The sequence below is a fragment of the Plectrocnemia conspersa genome, unplaced genomic scaffold (assembly GCF_051122295.1).
Source record: "Plectrocnemia conspersa isolate PC_06_02 unplaced genomic scaffold, ASM5112229v1 ptg000011l, whole genome shotgun sequence".
Taxonomy (NCBI): Eukaryota; Metazoa; Arthropoda; class Insecta; order Trichoptera; family Polycentropodidae; genus Plectrocnemia; species Plectrocnemia conspersa.
The window spans coordinates 25,775,366-25,793,013 of NW_028277175.1; the positions used below are offsets into that span (position 1 = coordinate 25,775,366).

At 31.7% G+C, this 17,648-nt stretch overlaps 1 protein-coding gene and 1 long non-coding RNA gene across 6 annotated transcripts in view; one reads left to right on the forward strand and one right to left on the reverse strand.

The window, feature by feature from the left end:
• l(3)mbt (lethal (3) malignant brain tumor) overlaps positions 1 to 14,638 on the reverse strand; it is a 16,919-nt gene extending 2,281 nt beyond the window's left edge. Inside the window, exons 1-7 of one of the 5 annotated variants that reach the window (XM_088197095.1) lie at positions 14,371 to 14,422; positions 10,621 to 10,696; positions 8,643 to 9,345; positions 3,112 to 5,163; positions 528 to 750; positions 316 to 455; positions 55 to 226 (exon numbers count right to left, since the gene is read on the reverse strand). In XM_088197095.1, coding sequence (XP_088053221.1) covers positions 55 to 226; positions 316 to 455; positions 528 to 750; positions 3,112 to 5,163; positions 8,643 to 9,320 — 3,265 coding nt within the window. In that variant the 5' untranslated portion in view covers positions 9,321 to 9,345; positions 10,621 to 10,696; positions 14,371 to 14,422. Of the gene's footprint in view, positions 1 to 54; positions 227 to 315; positions 456 to 527; positions 751 to 3,111; positions 5,164 to 5,227; positions 5,518 to 8,642; positions 9,346 to 10,620; positions 10,697 to 14,370; positions 14,474 to 14,573 lie in introns of those variants that run through there. The other 4 variants (XM_088197096.1, XM_088197094.1, XM_088197098.1 and 1 more) reach the window with 4 other exon arrangements.
• On the forward strand, positions 5,322 to 8,709 carry LOC148230076 (uncharacterized). The gene is made up of 3 exons (XR_015811315.1): positions 5,322 to 5,546; positions 7,849 to 7,923; positions 8,635 to 8,709. It is a non-coding gene; the product is annotated as an uncharacterized LOC148230076 (long non-coding RNA).
• Positions 14,639 to 17,648: the final 3,010 nt, after the last annotated feature.

The window sequence follows — 17,648 nt, forward strand, 5'->3', positions numbered from 1 at the left end:
AAATCAAATATCATGACCATAACAATAAACTCAATAAGATCAAAGATCACATACTCATGGGAGGTTCTAGAGAGTGTCCTGTATAATAGCACCAGCCGACCGGATGAATCTCAGATGAATCGTCATCGACCCAATAAGCCAACTCGTCAGGCCATCCGTCGAATGCAATTTTTATTTGATAGCATAGCACGTCGACGACGGTTGCAACTCGAATCAGAAATGGTACCTGGAATGACAATGAAATATTAAGAAAAACATCATTACTAAAAACCAATAGAAGATGAATCAAGAATTTGTTCAATTTCATCATCATACCCTCTTATCGACAGCTTCGAGCCTCATTCCTATCTTGAATTCATTTGGAGGCCGAGGTTTGAAGCCCCTCGCCGGCACCGCCACCGATTTCGTCTTCTGTAAATAATCTTCCCACGAGAAGTGCTCCGGATCTTGGTAAGCTAAGATGCACACATCACGTATTACATATTGCAATATTAAATTTGTTCTTGCTTCGAATTTTAAACACTTACAGTCCGGCGGAGTGAGGCTGATTTCGTGTTCGTCACACCAACCGATCGGATGAATGTATGGAGACGACGGATCGGCCCAGAAATCGTATATGTCGTCCCAGCTGTCGAAGTGTATCAATATCCGATTGTTGATTACGTCCGCTACCGATGCCACACATGTAAGGGAGTTGTTTTTATCTTCGGCTTCCAGTTTCATGCCAACCCGGAATACATTTAAGCAATTCTGAAAGTATATAAACGTCATTTTTATAGAGCAACTTAAGGTTAAAAATATGGAAGCATAGTTTTCAAATAGTTGGTTCAAAAATGGTCAATATCAGCTGTGCTTTAAAGAAATTACAAAAATCGGAGCAGATTGCAAAAGCTAACAACATACTCAGAAAGTGGATGATGTATGAGAAAACATCTTTTCTGTGCTGCCCAACCAGTCGATCACGGCATGATTTTAAATCAATTTTTGCTCCATTCTTAAAATGTACTTATTTTGACAAATGTAACCTGAAAACGTCTGAATCAATCGATGTATTCATTGTGCTGATGTATCCCTGATATAATGGGAATACTCACATCGGATCTTTGAATACCGCCATTCACCTGGTTACAGAATCATTAACTAATTGCATATTTGTTCGCTGAAACACGGTTTTAAAATTAGCCCAACCATATTCACAGAAAGAGAGGAACGTGAATACTAATAATTTTTTAAAGCACGTACAAAATGGAATGAACTAAGAGAATTGAATATGTTTGTAAAAAATATTTCGAATAGTTGAGTATGGATATTATTTTTATTGTCACTCCCTATACCGTTTTACTTGTAACAATATTTCTAATTGTATATTATGTTTATTTTAGTCTTATTTAAGTTAAATAGTTTGTTTGAAAATAAAAAAAATAAGTACAGTAAACCCCCTTATAGCGAAGTATCCTATGGCGTTTCCGGCAGACCCTCCTATAGCGTTCCCCAGTATAGCGTACTTTTTGTTACTGTTTGTCCCTTGACTTCGCTATACGTATTCTATGACAGGCGAAATGCCGCCACGCTATAACATTCCAGGGATATTCATCATAATACAATAAGAAAATATTTATTTTTGTATAGCTATTGAAAAAATTATGTACACGTTTTTTATTCCTAATGTATACACTTTTCAGGGGGTTCCAACCATTCTAATTTTTTATAATATAATTATTTTATTAAGTAATACATATCTATCACAAATCTAAAAAAGTATTAATGAATCATAAAATATATTTAGATATATGATATATGATATAAGACGCTTTATATCCAAAATTCAAATTTTAGTGCATTTAAAATAAGTAATCTTTCTAAACTTAGCTAATTTTTTATTTCAAAATTTAAACGCAAAACCCATGTAAAAATGATAATTTATTCAATACAATTGTTCCAGAGTAATCTGCTGAATTAAAAAAACAATTAGAAAAATGTCAAGCAACATATTATAAAATTCGAGAAAAATGCAGACAAAAGACAATAAAGAAAATTATCCTGTTATTAATGAAAGTGGTAATGAAACTAAGGTATTAAAAATGTCTCGATGGAATCTGATATTAGATAACACTGACTGTAATTAAATACATAATTACACGATTTAAGATGTTTAACTTTTTTCATTTCTACCATTATTGTATGTTTTTAATATAATTAATAGATTTTTATCAATATCCTAAAATAAAACATACTGCAAAAAAAGTTTAATAATTTATATTTACTTTTTATTATGTATTCATTGTAGGCTTACGCATTTTAAAAAAATAACTTAAAAACTGTTGCGTTTGACTCCCCCAGCACTCGTAAAATAAAGGACATTCTTCGTGCACGTGTCGCAATAAGAACATAGGGCACGTGCTCTTGTTTCCAAACTAAGGACAAGGTCATTTAATACATAAAAATGAGAAAAAAGTTTGATTTCGTTAAATTCACAAAATACAGTTGAAAGAACCTAACCTCAAATTTTGTACGGGTGTCTAGTCCCCCCTATAACGTAGTATTCCTATAACGAAGTCCCAATCTCTACGCTATAAGGGGGTCGACTGTACTTATGTTTATCCGTCAATTTGATAGGTTAAAAAATGCCCGTAAACCTAGTGTTAGGCATTTCCCATGCATTGAAAAATATTTGGGTATAATCCTGATGTGACTCGATTCAACCCAAACATAATGATCCTCGAAATTAAAAATGTTGAATAACAACTTAATGCGACATTCGATGATTTTGAAAAGATTGAAAATATCACACCATTTTTTTCAAATTCCTTTCAGAAAGATATTAACTAGAATATTTAAAGCAAATCAGAATGAACTAGAATTGAAAATAATTAAACTTCAGAATGATTTATATTAAAAATTCAATTGTATTTGGAAATAAACTAAAGATAAAAACCTAATCCATACAAAAATGAATATATTATTTTGTCTGATTACGCATTTTCTGACATTTAAAATCGGATATACAAAATTATTTTAACAAATAAATCACCTCGAACGTGGAGTACTAAAATATAATTTGGGAAAATGACTGCATGACACATAGCAAACCTGGAAGATAGTATTACTTACCATTTCGTTAAGATGAGCAAATAAGTGCTTCGGCGCAGCCATCGCTTTCGATTTTCTCAAATATAAGTTCCACGAGAAGCTAGTTCCAACAGGATGCCCGAGCGGCGGCCTGACGGTCTTCTTATTATTTTCGCACCACCCAGCCGGAAATATATTGCACGAATCGAAGTTAACCCAAAAGTCATATTTTTCATGGAAGCCATCGAAATGCAGCCTTATCCTATGCCCTTGCATTTCGACAACAGTCACCACCGAAAAAATCGCCGGATGAACAGGATCGATCGCCTCCAGCTTCATACCTTTTTTGAAACAGTTTCGTGTGGTTTGCAACGGCTTGAATAACTTCTTGGGCGCCGGTTTTGCTTTGTAATACTCCAAATACTTGCTCCAAGAGAAACCATCACCCGTCAACCAAGAATTCTTCAAAATCGGTATGTCTTCGACGATCGTCAATTCTTTACAATCATACTCGTCGCTGTTCGCTTTCAGATCGGAATCCAACGTGTCCATTTCGATCTCAGACTCTTTCACGCTTATAGGTTCTAACTTTTCAGTGTTCTTCATCAACACTTTTTTGGGCTTGCTCTTTTTCTTCGACTGGCCCACCTGCCTCTTTTGTTTCAACCACTCGTTTTGACATGAATTGCTGCAGAACATGGGCGATATGAACTCGCTGGGCATACCGTGACATCCACATTCTATACAGCAGTACAATTGATCGGGAGAAGACGCCTTCTTATCTTTTCCTTTATTAGGCGCGGGCTTATTTTCTTTCATTATAACGTCGATGACGCCAAACTCGTTCATGTTAAATTGTAAAGAGCTACCTTTGAGACGAGCCATTCCGTTGCTCCATTGCAATCCCGGGGTGTCGTCCATCAAATACTCCAATATGTCCTTTCGTTTTACGTCTATTTTTAAATTTTTCTCAGCTACATTATCAATATCAATTATATGAACGTCCGATGATACTCGACTTTTTCGCCGATCTTTATTCACATGCGTATTATTGACGACGGGCGCCGGACTTGGAAACTCTTCGGCATTCTTAGCAGCTTTCGAATCAAGCTCAAGTTCCATTTGTTCTTCACAATATAAAGAAGACTTCTTGTTTGTAGCTAAGAGCGACACGTTTGGATTATCAGTGAAACGTGACATAATTTCCGATAAATTCTTGCTTTTAACCGATTCAGATTTATTAATTAAGTCTGCTTCCACATTCGCCGACATTCTCCGTCTTGAGTTTATCAATTTCTTATCGTTATTATCAGTAGAACGTCTTAGAATAGCCGGAACTGAATTCGACACGTTCATATTATCATGCTGAACACCAGAATCGACGACGTTCGAACTCTTACAAATGAGACTTTTCACTTTATCAGGTAAAGGAATAGTGTACGATTTCTCAGTATTATTTCCTTTATTATTGACTTCCGATATTGAAACAGTGTATGTATCGTCGATGACATCGGTTTCCGGTATCGATATCGTATATTCCTTTTCGCTAATCGGTTCAGCGTTCGTATTGGACGTTTTAGTGTTAAAAGTGATGTCTGATTGGTAAGACGTGCTCGGAGTTGGATTACTGTTAACACTAGATGGAGGCATACTTTTATTAATTGGTTGCAACGGCGGAATGTTCGAAAGCTGACTCAACAATGTTACGTTGGCCGGATCGTGCGTCTGTCCGTTGGCGAATTGAAAGTTGAACGACGTCGGTTTGTTTGGTAACATTATTTTTTTGTTGGGCAACTTTTGGTAAGGCGTTATGATGATCTTCTGGTTGGTGTGAGGCTGCAGGAGCGACTCTTGACTGCCTGGTGCGCTCACTGGCTTCTTAATTGTGCTCAGATACGTCGAAATCTGCGCCTTTCCCCCGGATGCGATGGAGACTGGCACCAGATTCGGAGCTAACTTCGATTTCGGAATCACTAGCGGTTGCTGATTGACTTTCGGAGCTATCGGCGTGCATTTTAACGCCGAAGAATTTCTCGATGCGACGCTCGACTTGGGCAGAAGTGATAATGCCTGAACGCTGGATGATGAAGGATTCTAAAAAAAAAAAATACAATGACATAATTAAAACGTAGATATGAAATAAATTATAAATAAAAACCTTTATCTGCTATATTTATTGAACTCAAATGACAGTTCGTGAACTTTAGTACAATTATAGGTTATGTTGCAAGTATACTTTAACGCCTATTGTCAATAAAGAAAGTGAGATAACTAAACAAGAGTGTGTGGCACAATTTGAAACATAATAAGCATTAATAGTGTTCGAATGTGATGATGTTTATCACTGATAACCAAAAACGAAGGAGACACTTACAAGGCGATTATAAGATAAATATTTTCGCTATTATGACTCAGTAGTGCTAGAGGAAATGCATCAAAACTGTGATTGTGTGATGGTGCTTTACATATCTGTGTTTGTAAGCGCAAAAATAACACTAATCAACACAAACCTTTGTATAAAGAAATATTTAATAACAAGTCGAAATTAATTTATATAAAAAAACAGCTTATTATACAATTTGTATTAACCTTGACATGCATACATACATTCATATATGAGAAAAAGTTTTCTTTTCAATATTAATATTCTACATATAAGTTATTTATTTAATATTCAAATCAAATGCAAGAACAAGTATATATTTTTTAATTAAATTGGGTTAAATACAGCAGAATATTCTATAAAATACTTAATCATAAGATTTCTCCTCATATTGGTGATAAACATCGACACTATTTTTTTTTTATAATAAATTGTTATATAATTATATTGAATATTTTAGTGTTTCTTGAGCTTTTCATTAAAAACATCTGATTTCCTACACCATATTTTCAATCACTTGATAATTTGTATAACAAAATATAAAATGATCAGAATAAAGTGACATCTCGTATTTTATTTTCGAAATTAATATATTTATAATTTATTAAATTATTGCGCTTATATACATGGAATATAAATGCTATTTATTGGCCAATAGTCTAATTTTTAATAATTATCTTACAATAAAAACTAATAGTACAACAACCTTGCTCCAATGTCTGTAGCAGGGCTCGCAAAAATAGTATTTGTATAGAACTTATTATGACAGGCTATAATATTTTATCCATAATTCCCCCAAGTCCGCCATGATAAATATGTCCAATTTTTTTCTGTTCTTTATTAACACTATATTTACGGAACCAATCAAATTGACGGGATTCTGATTTGATTTGCATCATGCAGTATTATTTTACGATTTTTTATATTTCAACAATGAAAACATATTAGCACTATTTTTATTTTCGGAAACTTCTTTTTGAAAATCTGGTCATTATATGCCTATTTTTAATGACACCCGTCAAATTGACAGGTTTTTACCTGTAAATCTAATATTAACCACTTCACGCTTGAAATATTTTTTAAATGTTGTTCAAAAAACAGATATTATTTTCTTTTTTTTTTAGGTAAATAATAAATATATATAAAAAAAAAAAAATTTTAGAAGATTTACTTGAAAAACACGTTTTTTATAATATAATAATAATAATAAAATTGAGCAATATAAATAATGATTCATAATACATAATTCCATATTTAAAAATCAAAAATCCCGCACATGTATAATACCTCAATAACTAAATAAAGCAAAATATTTAAGGTTTTGTTTCGGAAAAAACTGTTATTTTTGTTGGAACGAAAACCAGAGCTGAATCGGTTTATTTCGATTCTTTGCTTCATATAATAAATTATCTAATAAGGAAACATCGTTATTATAAAGTGATAGTATAATGGGAGCAGTTTATTTGGATCCGCTTTATTGAATTTTACTTTCAACGTTACAAAAAATGCAAGCTGTACAACGTTTGAAAAATATTTGGAACAAATTATAATTTTTAGAGAAATCAATTTCAATTACAAATGAACCAACACAATCATCTAGTGCAGCGCTGTCGAACTTCTCTTATTCCGCGGGCCTTTTTTTTCTTTTGCAGACATTTCGGGAGGCAAAGTCTTTTGAGAAAAAGATCACCTTGAATATTATTGTTTGTTAAATATGAATAAAAATGGCTGAGGTGACTTTTTAAATTTCGGCACAAAAATAAGTTTCCATGCTGCCAGTTGAACAGCGCTAATCTAGTGAAAGGACTGATAAAAATGTAGAAGATTTAGAGGATTTTTTAAGAAGTAAATAATTGGCAATAGAGTCATATAGATTACCTATGTCTACAGATTTGGACATTGAATTCAAATTGATTAATTTTAACCATGTACAAAGATTAGACAGAAAAATAAAAATACATGTCCTCATTTATACAAAATTGCAATGGTGGTTTTAGAAGCTTCAGCAACACAAGTAAATGTTTAAAGCGCCTTCTCTGGTTCAAAGTTCATTCTACGAGACAATAGAAATAGTTGAACAAATAGCTGACTTTCATATTTTTTGATTATAAATAAATATACCCAAGAATCCTGTATACTTCCACCGTGAATATACGAATTTGTTTCGTTTAATAAATTATATTATATACTTCTAGTTCTAATGATTATACTTTTAATTAATTATTATTATGTTTAATATATTATTGTATCAATTCATATAGTATGCTTATTACAAAAGAAGAAATAAAATGTTCTTAATTATGATAGAAAATAATTTCTTAATACAAATAAAAAACTTAAAAATTAATCACTCGGAGCTGAACTGAAAACCAAAAAAAAAACGTTATTTTTTCCAGAAAGAAAACTGGAGCCGAACTGATATATATTTTTTTAATTGAACTGGAACGAAACCTGACATGAAAAAATTAACGGTTTGTAAATATTATTAACACTGAATTATTATTATTTGTATCATCTAGTCCTAAAATATAATTTGCTATTTTTGTAAATCTAATAATATAGTGGCGATCAAAGGAATAGGAAATTTTTGACGAATTAATATTTTTGTTCATAAATGCGTAATAAAATCTGATTATTAAAAAAACGTTGAAACTACTAGAGAACATATTCACCTAACAGGTCTGAGGCTCACTCTGAATGGTATTCATTAAAACTCAAAATTGATTGCTTTTCTCGAGTCATATCCTATAAATATCACATGACATGAGTTCACCATTCAAAGGGAGTCCTTATCTATCTAAAATATTTCAGTTTAGTTGTGCTTTTAGTGTCAGCTATCAACTTCTGTTATTATTGTCATTAAATTTAGTTATTAAAAATATTAATAGTGTATTTATGGGGAATAAAATCATAAAATAAAATGTAATATAGTACCCATTGTATTGTATATATGTGATTCAATGGAGTAAAGGAGGTATTGTAACATTTATTAATAGTAAATTATTTTAAGATATAGCATCACTAATCATTAAAAATATTTTGATGCAGGAATTAAACCCATGGTTGTGGATAAATCTTACAATTGAGATGTCAGATGTCTGAAATATCGACTTTTGACAAATAGACATTATCGGATAAAGAAGTAGACCCTGGATAGATACTAAATATTTTTAAATTTAAAGATACTCACTGGCTTCCGCACGATGATTGGTGTGGGTGGAATAACTGTACTGCTAACGACCGTATCCATGGACGAGACCGTCTTGATTCCCCCCGTCGACTTCATAAAGTATATTCCTCCCGACTGAGACCTCACTTGAATCGGCTGGCTCAATACCGTCTTATTATTGCTGTTGCTCATTAACTGCACCTGACCACCGGACATCTGCAGCGAACTAGAAACAATCGGCTCGTGAAGCTTTCCGTGCATATCGTGCCTCTGGGGCGGTGCTGTGATGTATCTCGCCGTCGTGTTCTGCGGATGCTGATTGTGCTTATCGACATCTACATTAATAATTTTCTTTTCGTTTAACATTTGGAGCTGAACCATGTTTCCATTACCGGCTGGCCTCGAGTTTGTCACTTGAAGTGGAATGTTCAGTAAAGATCGCGAAGTCTGATTGCTGAGGTGCGATTTTTGCGCATGAATCGCGGTCGTCGTGGATATCTGTATCGGGATGTTTAGGCCCGGTGGTGATGACAGTAAAGGCAGTGCGGCCGGTGGATCTGTGGACGACGGCGGTATTCTGATAGGTACGCTTATATTAACCGTATTACGGCCAAGATTCGCCGAAGTGCTCGGCAAGTGGAGCTGATACGTCGAGCAGTTGTTGGGGCCCTTCCCGAAGGCGGCTTGTTGCGACGTCATGACTACTTGTTTAGCATAACTGGTTCTGAAATATAAAAGATATTGTTATCAATTGACGAAATATGTAAAGAAACCAGACAGATAATAAATGTGACATTAGAAAAGAAATTGATGATTGGAGGGTAAATATTGTGAAACACAGTAAATAAAATGTAATAATAAAACAAATATTAAAAATTAATTTAAGTAATATTCAATTAATTCTAGTAACATTATACAAATTATGTCATATTATGTTTTTAATCAAATCTACAAATCATAATCAACATAACAAATATGTAAATAAAGCTAACTTGATTAAAAAAATCATTAAAACTTGTTGATATTATTAAAAATCTGTGCATATAAGCAATCAATAAAAAAAAAAAAAAAATATAATTGTTCTAACTAAATTCAAGAAAATGATAATTTTAAGAAATGCTAAAAAATATTTGTTTTGTAATCAAAGATAAATATTAAAAAATAAGCAGTTTTGAAGAAATGTAAACTGTCAACGTATAAAAAAATGTTAATTAAAAAAAAATGAGCTGCAAAATATTAACATTGACAATTGAAGCACAGTTAATCTTATAATAATACAATACAGCTTACACGTTGCACTCCAAAGTGAATTTCAATAATTAGAATGATTATTTCACATAACATAAATTAACTTTTAAATTAAGGTGAATGTGTATTGAAATACACGGAATTTTAATGTAAAATATATTAACTACAAAATTAAATATGTTTAGTTAAAAGAATATAGATAACATGATTTAAATTGAGAATTAAAAACGACTATTTGAATTTTGTTGCATCACATAATCACTAAAACAATTAGTATAATAAGGTGACCAGATTTTAAAAATATCAAAGGAGAACATTAAAAATAAAAATTCCAATTGTAAATTTTTATTTCTCTTGTTAACCCTTTGAGTAGTAAGTTAATTTATTTCACATTATTAATTTATTTGTATACACCTGGGAGTGAGTTATTTTACATATTTTTCCATAATTATTTTTATTGTTATTTATTTATTATTAGTTTATATTGCATTTATAGTAAATTATAGAAAAAATCAGTGATTCTTAATGTTTTAATGCTTTGATTTATTTTACTACTTTTTTAAATTAATATGTTTTAATAATTAATTTTAGCACTTCTATTATTAAATTCCGTTAATTTATTTTACATATTTTTATATATTATTCGGTTTTCTGGAATTAGTTTTATATCAATTCAGATGCTTGCAATAAGAAGAATCGTAGTGGAAATGCTACGACGTGTAATGAGTGTATGCATGGAGAATGAATTCACCTTTAGGATCTTATATAATAGACTGTTTTTCTGTCACTCTCGCTGAGATTTTAGTTTATGTACAGCTTATGCAGCCCTGAAATTTCATATAAATCAATTAGATTACAAGAATTCAATACACAGCAATACAAAGATGACATCCTTGTTACATTGCATCAAGCAAAGACGACGCATGGAGTCATCTCATAATCAAAGGAGCGATCTCTTTTTCACTCCTATATAGGCTATGATTAGAAAACAATTTTAAATACTAATTGCAAAATTAAATTATATAAAATAAAAAGATACTGAAGAGGAAAGATCAATTTGGCCAGCTAATCCAAAAAAAATGGATACGAAGACTATAGATCCGAAAATAAAAAAGAAACTGATTTATCAGCGAGTACAAGAAAAGAGATGATATGGCATATCAATATTTGTTTTCCAATGAAGCAGAGCGAGTATTTTCGAAGGTGAGTTACATCAAGAACGTAATAATAAGTTGACTATATTATACTTGATGTTTCTCCCCTCACATTTCCAAAAATATACTCAATAGTTTACTAATATCAACTTACTAAATCTGTTTTTTATGTTTTATGCGTAGAATTATAACATGCGAGTGCTAATTTACTGTTATTTAATAGTTGGTTACATCAAACAATTTAATTTTAAAAGTTAAACCTCCAAATATGCTACTTCACAACATGTATTTATTTAGATCAGTGATGAGCAACCAGAGCCTGTAAGCAGTTGCTCTGTGGCCTGCTAAGAATTTTTAAGCCCTTCTCGGTCATGCCCGAAAATTTGTATTTTGTGAATTCTCATCTCAAAAATCACCAAATTTCTCGAGAAAATTATTATAGCCTTTTTTATTAAAAAATATGTTTGTACGAATAGTTTTAAATGTTTCACGATGGCTTCATATTTTTATACCGCTGCATAGGAAAGGGTGGGTCCGTGCAAGAAGTTTTTGAGTAATTTTTAAAAATGTACTGTGATCAGAAAGTGGTTAAAAGTATAAATATTAATAGACATTCAAAACAAAATCTTTTGGTATTATTTTTTTTGTTTTAGCAGTTTTTTATATATTAATATTTTTTCTGATTTTTTATGTTGTATATATAGTTTTATTTATTTATTTAGATTAAATATTAAGACCATTGTGACCTAACCGGTTATCCCAATGCGTCACGATGGTCGAAAACAATAATTGTATTATCTAATACACAAAAAAATGTATATATAAATAATTAGTATAATACCCAAAAAATAATAAAACAAAACAAAAAATCATAAAATAGCAAAATTAAATGATACAAACTGGACCAGCTCCTCATAGCTAACATTAAACAGGTCAATGTGTAATGCCAGCGTATTAAGGAGCCGGATGGCACAGCCATAGGCGAGTCGGCAAGTGCGGACGTCCTAGCCACAACGGCCATTAAAAGAGGGGCGATCGTGATTCTCAAAGACGTTCCGAAACCCAAAACTGGAATTCCTCGGAATAACTGGATTGTCGACAGCACCTTTGAGTAATTTTAAGAAATGCTTAACGACATACAACTTTCTGCGAGAACTCAGCGAATCATATCCCAACACTCCTAAAAGAAAGGCGCTGGGATATAACAGATAATAACAAAATGTCCTTTTGTAAAGGTATCTTAAAAACCATTTTTGAATTTTTTTCACTAAAAGAGAATATTCAGCTAATCGAGGATTCCAAATAATAGATCTCGATTCAAGAATGCTACGAAATAAGGTGGCATAGAGGATGGAATAACTGACAGATTGTCAAAGTGAAAGGCGTTCCTCATAACAAAGCCGAGCATCTTGGAAGATTTATCACAGACATCGTGTATGTGTATCCACTAAAGAATTTGAAATCTCTCAAAAGTGATTTCAAATTCTTTAGTGGAAGTTTCTCTAGTCAAAATGTTACCACCGAGATCGTAGAAATAAACTGACGGCGAGCGAGATCAAGAAAATGACACAGTATGGCACTCTCCGACACTAAAGGGCAGACGGTTAACGGAAGCCCATCTCCGTAGAGAGAAGGAGTCCGCAACAGATCGAATGCATTTATACAATTTTAAATCATCTACGTACAGAATAAAATTTGAATTTGTAATTGCCGTATTTATGTCATTAATAACATAAAGAGCAGAGGGCCCAAGCTGTATCCTTGAGGAACCCCCAAAGGGTTGAAATATTCTTTCGACAATCGGGCGCCATAGGTTACAAACTGTCTACGATCGCTCAAATAACTCGAAAATAGCCGAGTTAAATTATCCGAGCAACCGAGGTTCGACAAAATTTTTTCAATAATAACACATGACAAACTTTGTCGAAGGCCTTTTCAAAATCTGTATATACAATGTCTAGTGGTGGTTAGTAATGAAGACCAAGAACAAGAAGAAGGAAGCGATTGACCAGAAGGCGAAAAGTATTCCTCGAAAACAACGAAAATATTGCGCAAAACTGTCAGCAATATTTTCTGAAACGTACAATGTTTTATATTAATCAACAGCATAATTTCTTTTGTTCAATATTACATTTTATTTTAGAATATAAAAAAATAACTCGGTTTTTTGTGGCCCACCGCGAGAAAAAGTTTGTGACTGTGCTTAAGACGAAGATGTTTTCGTTCCTCGCATTTTGTGTACCAACTGACGTGCCTTTCAACTTTAAAATGTTCGGTAAGATATGCTTTTGCAGCGATTATAAATAAATCTCAAAGACAATCTCACAAGTTGTTGCAGTAAAAGTGGAATCATCTTGCTTTTTCGAATGGATTATTATTTTTTACGCTAAACGACAAAACAAAAATGTAGTTGATGATAAAGCATTACAAGAGTTATTAAAGTGATGTATTGATCAATACAATAAAAACAATAATTGTATTAACGCAAGCTATTTATGCTATTTTAATATAAATTAAATAGTTTATATTTATCCAAAACTTGACTTGAAGATATGAATTTAGATTATAGATAGTCTGTCTTTTACAGCTACATTTTCAATTGAGTCTAGTCTTGCGATTTTTTTTGTTTAGAATCTACTGATGTATTAATATGATCCTAGAGCAGGTAAATATGTATAGTTATTTCATTTAAGTGGTTAGAAAGACGTATTGCTTTTAATAATATTTGTAATTAACGTTCAAATAATTATTAATAGTAAAATCCTGGGATTACAAATGAAATAACTATGTTTGAATATAGTAAAATTGTCATAGACGTCATGACCTAAAAAAACAATTAAAACAACAATACAAACCATCGATTCACAGAAATCAGTCTAATCAGCGTTATATTTTATAATATATGTTTATGAAACGTTATTTGAAAGTGAACAAAATGATTTATTTTATAAGTATGTGTATGATTGTGTATGGTACTGTCATATTTGTGTGCAGAAATGATGAAATAGATGCATTTTTATATGGTCTAAAATACGTGTGGTGTTTGAAATAAAACGATTGTTAAAAAAAATAAACAGTGTTATGGCCAAAAAATGATTGGTCAAGAGTCAAAGAAAAATGGGGTTCATCAAAATTTGCAACTGTGTATTGCAGCGCGATTTTTAATCTAGCGTACGATATTGGGGCGCCGAAGGGTGTAGGCCTATTTCGAATTTGATATCAAAAGGCGTTTGATAAGGAATGTCGCAGCTTGTGAACGAAAACGGGAAGGAGGGTGGAAAATTGTCGACGGATTCGCTCCGAGCGGAGACTTCTACGGCGAGGGACGACACGGGGGCGCGACTCACCGTAGAGCGGAGGACTGTGCCTCGAGCGCCCACCACTGGGCAAACTTTGAGACTGTGGCGAAAATTTTCAAACGAGGCCAACACACAGGCGACCACCGCCGCGGCCGATGCCGAGCGAATAAGCTCGCGCCGCGCTCGACTCGCAGTATTGCGTCAATCCGCGCTCAATCCACAATCCAAAACCTATTCCAACCGACACTCACCATCGAAGCGAACGACGACAGCTTCTATCGAAGATCGGAATAAATGCTAGCAAGTCGACTATCCGCTATCGCTGACGGAACAATTCAAACGAGAAACATTTCGAAAACGTTTTATATGGCAACATCGAGTCATATGTTTACAAAAATAACGCATTAAAAAACGACCATACCTTCGATTCCGACGACAAATATACCACAATCGACATCTCCCATGCATCAAATATCATTTTTCGTCTTATTCAATCGATCTTTAAGTTCAAAATCGATCGGGAAATACGTTGCGAGAAAACGTCAGCGGTGCCCAACTTTTTCAACGCATGCACACATGCACAAAACATTATATCTTGCTATTCGCCAATATTAAATTAAAACATGCTTTACATTAATAAACTAATCAATCATTAAATCGTCAAATGTATATTAATGGCCTAATAAAGTAATGCCAGCACTGCCATATTGCGATATTTAACAAATTAATTATATAATTTATTAAAAAATTTAAAAGTGTAAAATAAAAAATACAGAAGTAAGCTATGATTCATTAAATATTCCATATTATTTAAACGAAATCAAAATGTTTTGCGAATATGTACACATTTCTACAAGGTTCTGAGAGACATCTTAATATTCGCCAAACTTCTGCCTTATCTTGCAAAATCGAATACACTATTGAATTTATTTTTATTGAAAATGGTCAAACACTTTTGTGTTTGACCATTTTCAATAAAAACAACCATTTTCACACGAAAAGTGTGAAAATGGTCCATTTTTGCATGTATAGAAAAATAGTCGATTTTACTGCTATGACTTCTTGGAAATGCACATTTATTCGACTTTGGTAATTTATTTAATTTGGGGAACAATTTGAACGTTATTAATAGAAAAGTTTGATAAATATTATTAAGTTAGTGTGTTGGTTTAAATAATTCTAAGATAAATTGTCAACCAAACATCAATAATAGCTTTTCTTAATTTGATTTTTATTTCAGATAATATACACATTTAAACCGGTAAATACATTGATAAAAGACCGTCTTCTTGTACTTCTGGTGTATGATTATTGTTTTTTAACTTTTTTATTGCATATTAATATCTAATTATGACAGGATTTTTCTTACCTTTTAATTATTAATTCGTTGTTAAGGGTGAACTTAATAAAGTTTTATTTTTTATTTTCATAAATATTCTGCATTTATATTTCATATTTTATTAGTATTCTTCAGATCTTTAAGAGCAATTTAATTTTACAACTTATTTCCTATATTCCTTAGTATTAATGAAATAAAATGAAATAATTATTGTACAACGTTTGCATTATGTTGGATTAATATGAAAAATAAGCAAAACTATAAAAATATTAGAGACAAATTTATCATAAAGGCAATATTCCCAACCATTCAACATTAAGTAACGGAGTATCCAAAAAGAGTTTCGACAACTTAATATCATTAAGACTATTTATTTTTCTTAAAAACTGTCAATTATCTCGAATCAATTAAGTGTTAAGTTAATTTTTACTAATCTTATGTTAGTGGCTTTCACTAAATTTTATAAATGCGATTCTTTAAGATTCTCCGATATTTCAAAATTTGAATTATATTCATATGTAAATTATATTTATTTGGAAATATGAGTATTAAATGCAAAATAAAAAATATATTAGGCGGACTTTCTTTTTAGGTAAAAATATTGCTTTTTACAACTTCCTTTACCTTTAAAATATTTTTATGTAAATTTCTATCGCTTGAAATTAAATGGTCATAATTATAATCAACTTTGGGTCAGAATAAAAATCAAATCACGGTCATAATTTTATTCCTGCCATGATCTCAGAATAGATATTAAATGGTCAGAATTAAAATAATAAACGGTCAAAATCGAAATAAAATGGTTAGAATAAAAATAATAGATAGTTAGAAATAAAAATAACACATAATCATAATAAAGTAACGTGCTGCCACAGTCCCGTATCTTAGTGCAGGAAACTTGAAGTTGATCTATTTTATTATCTCATTCCAATCGTGGTACTTATATATCGTCCTTGCCTTTTGAACAATTGTTTAATAAAATTAAGTAGTATTAAAAAAAAGAAAAACCGTTATTAATAATTATATTATAATTTTTAATAATTAATCAATATACCTTTTCATTAATTAATCAAGATGCAATTTTTTAATCAATTATAAGGGCCTTAGTTACCAACTTTGGCCTCCCTATTTGTCTTTTCGTGCCAATCGGTATCTGTTTAGCCTTTTGGTGGAGGTACCAATTTTATACGACAACACTAATTTCCAGCCGAAAAACTTAAATCTGACCATGTATCAACATAAATCTAACCAATTAATATAAATTCTAACCATCTAATATTTATTTTGACCACTAGTATTCTAATCAATGTATTCTGAATTTTAATATAAATTCTGGCTCATGCAACATAAATTCTGACCACGACCATATTAAAATTCTGACCCGAAAAATGCAAGCTAATATCTATTTAATTTTAACTTGAAAGCATAACATTTTAAGCATATAATATAGATTAGAACCGTTAATTGTAAAAAATGTTCACTGATTGCTTAAATTATATTTTTGCACATATTAATAAACAAGAAAATTAAAAATCCAGATTCTTTAAATTTGTCAACTAATTTATGCAAAATAATACACGTGTAATATATAATCTGGATCAAAACAATAAAACTGATATAAATCAAGATGAATAACGATTTTTAATTCACATTGTTTGTGCTATCAATTTAATCTGTTGCCAAAATGTAAATAAACGCAATAACTTTTGTTTTTTAGTATGGCAATAATATTGCACAATACTTAACCACAACACTAAAAATGTATGGGATGCTTTATGACCGAACGGACCAATGGCAGAGCTCCATTTGAGCGCGCCGTACAAATCGCAACCTTTACCCCACTATCACAAACCGTTACATCGAGTCATACTGTTGTGAACGCGTCCATACTAAATACGCTGATCGAGCACTATTGCTTCGTAGATATGTATGAATGAAAGATCGATTGTGTTACAATGTAAATCGAACTTGTGTTTTATATGAAGTT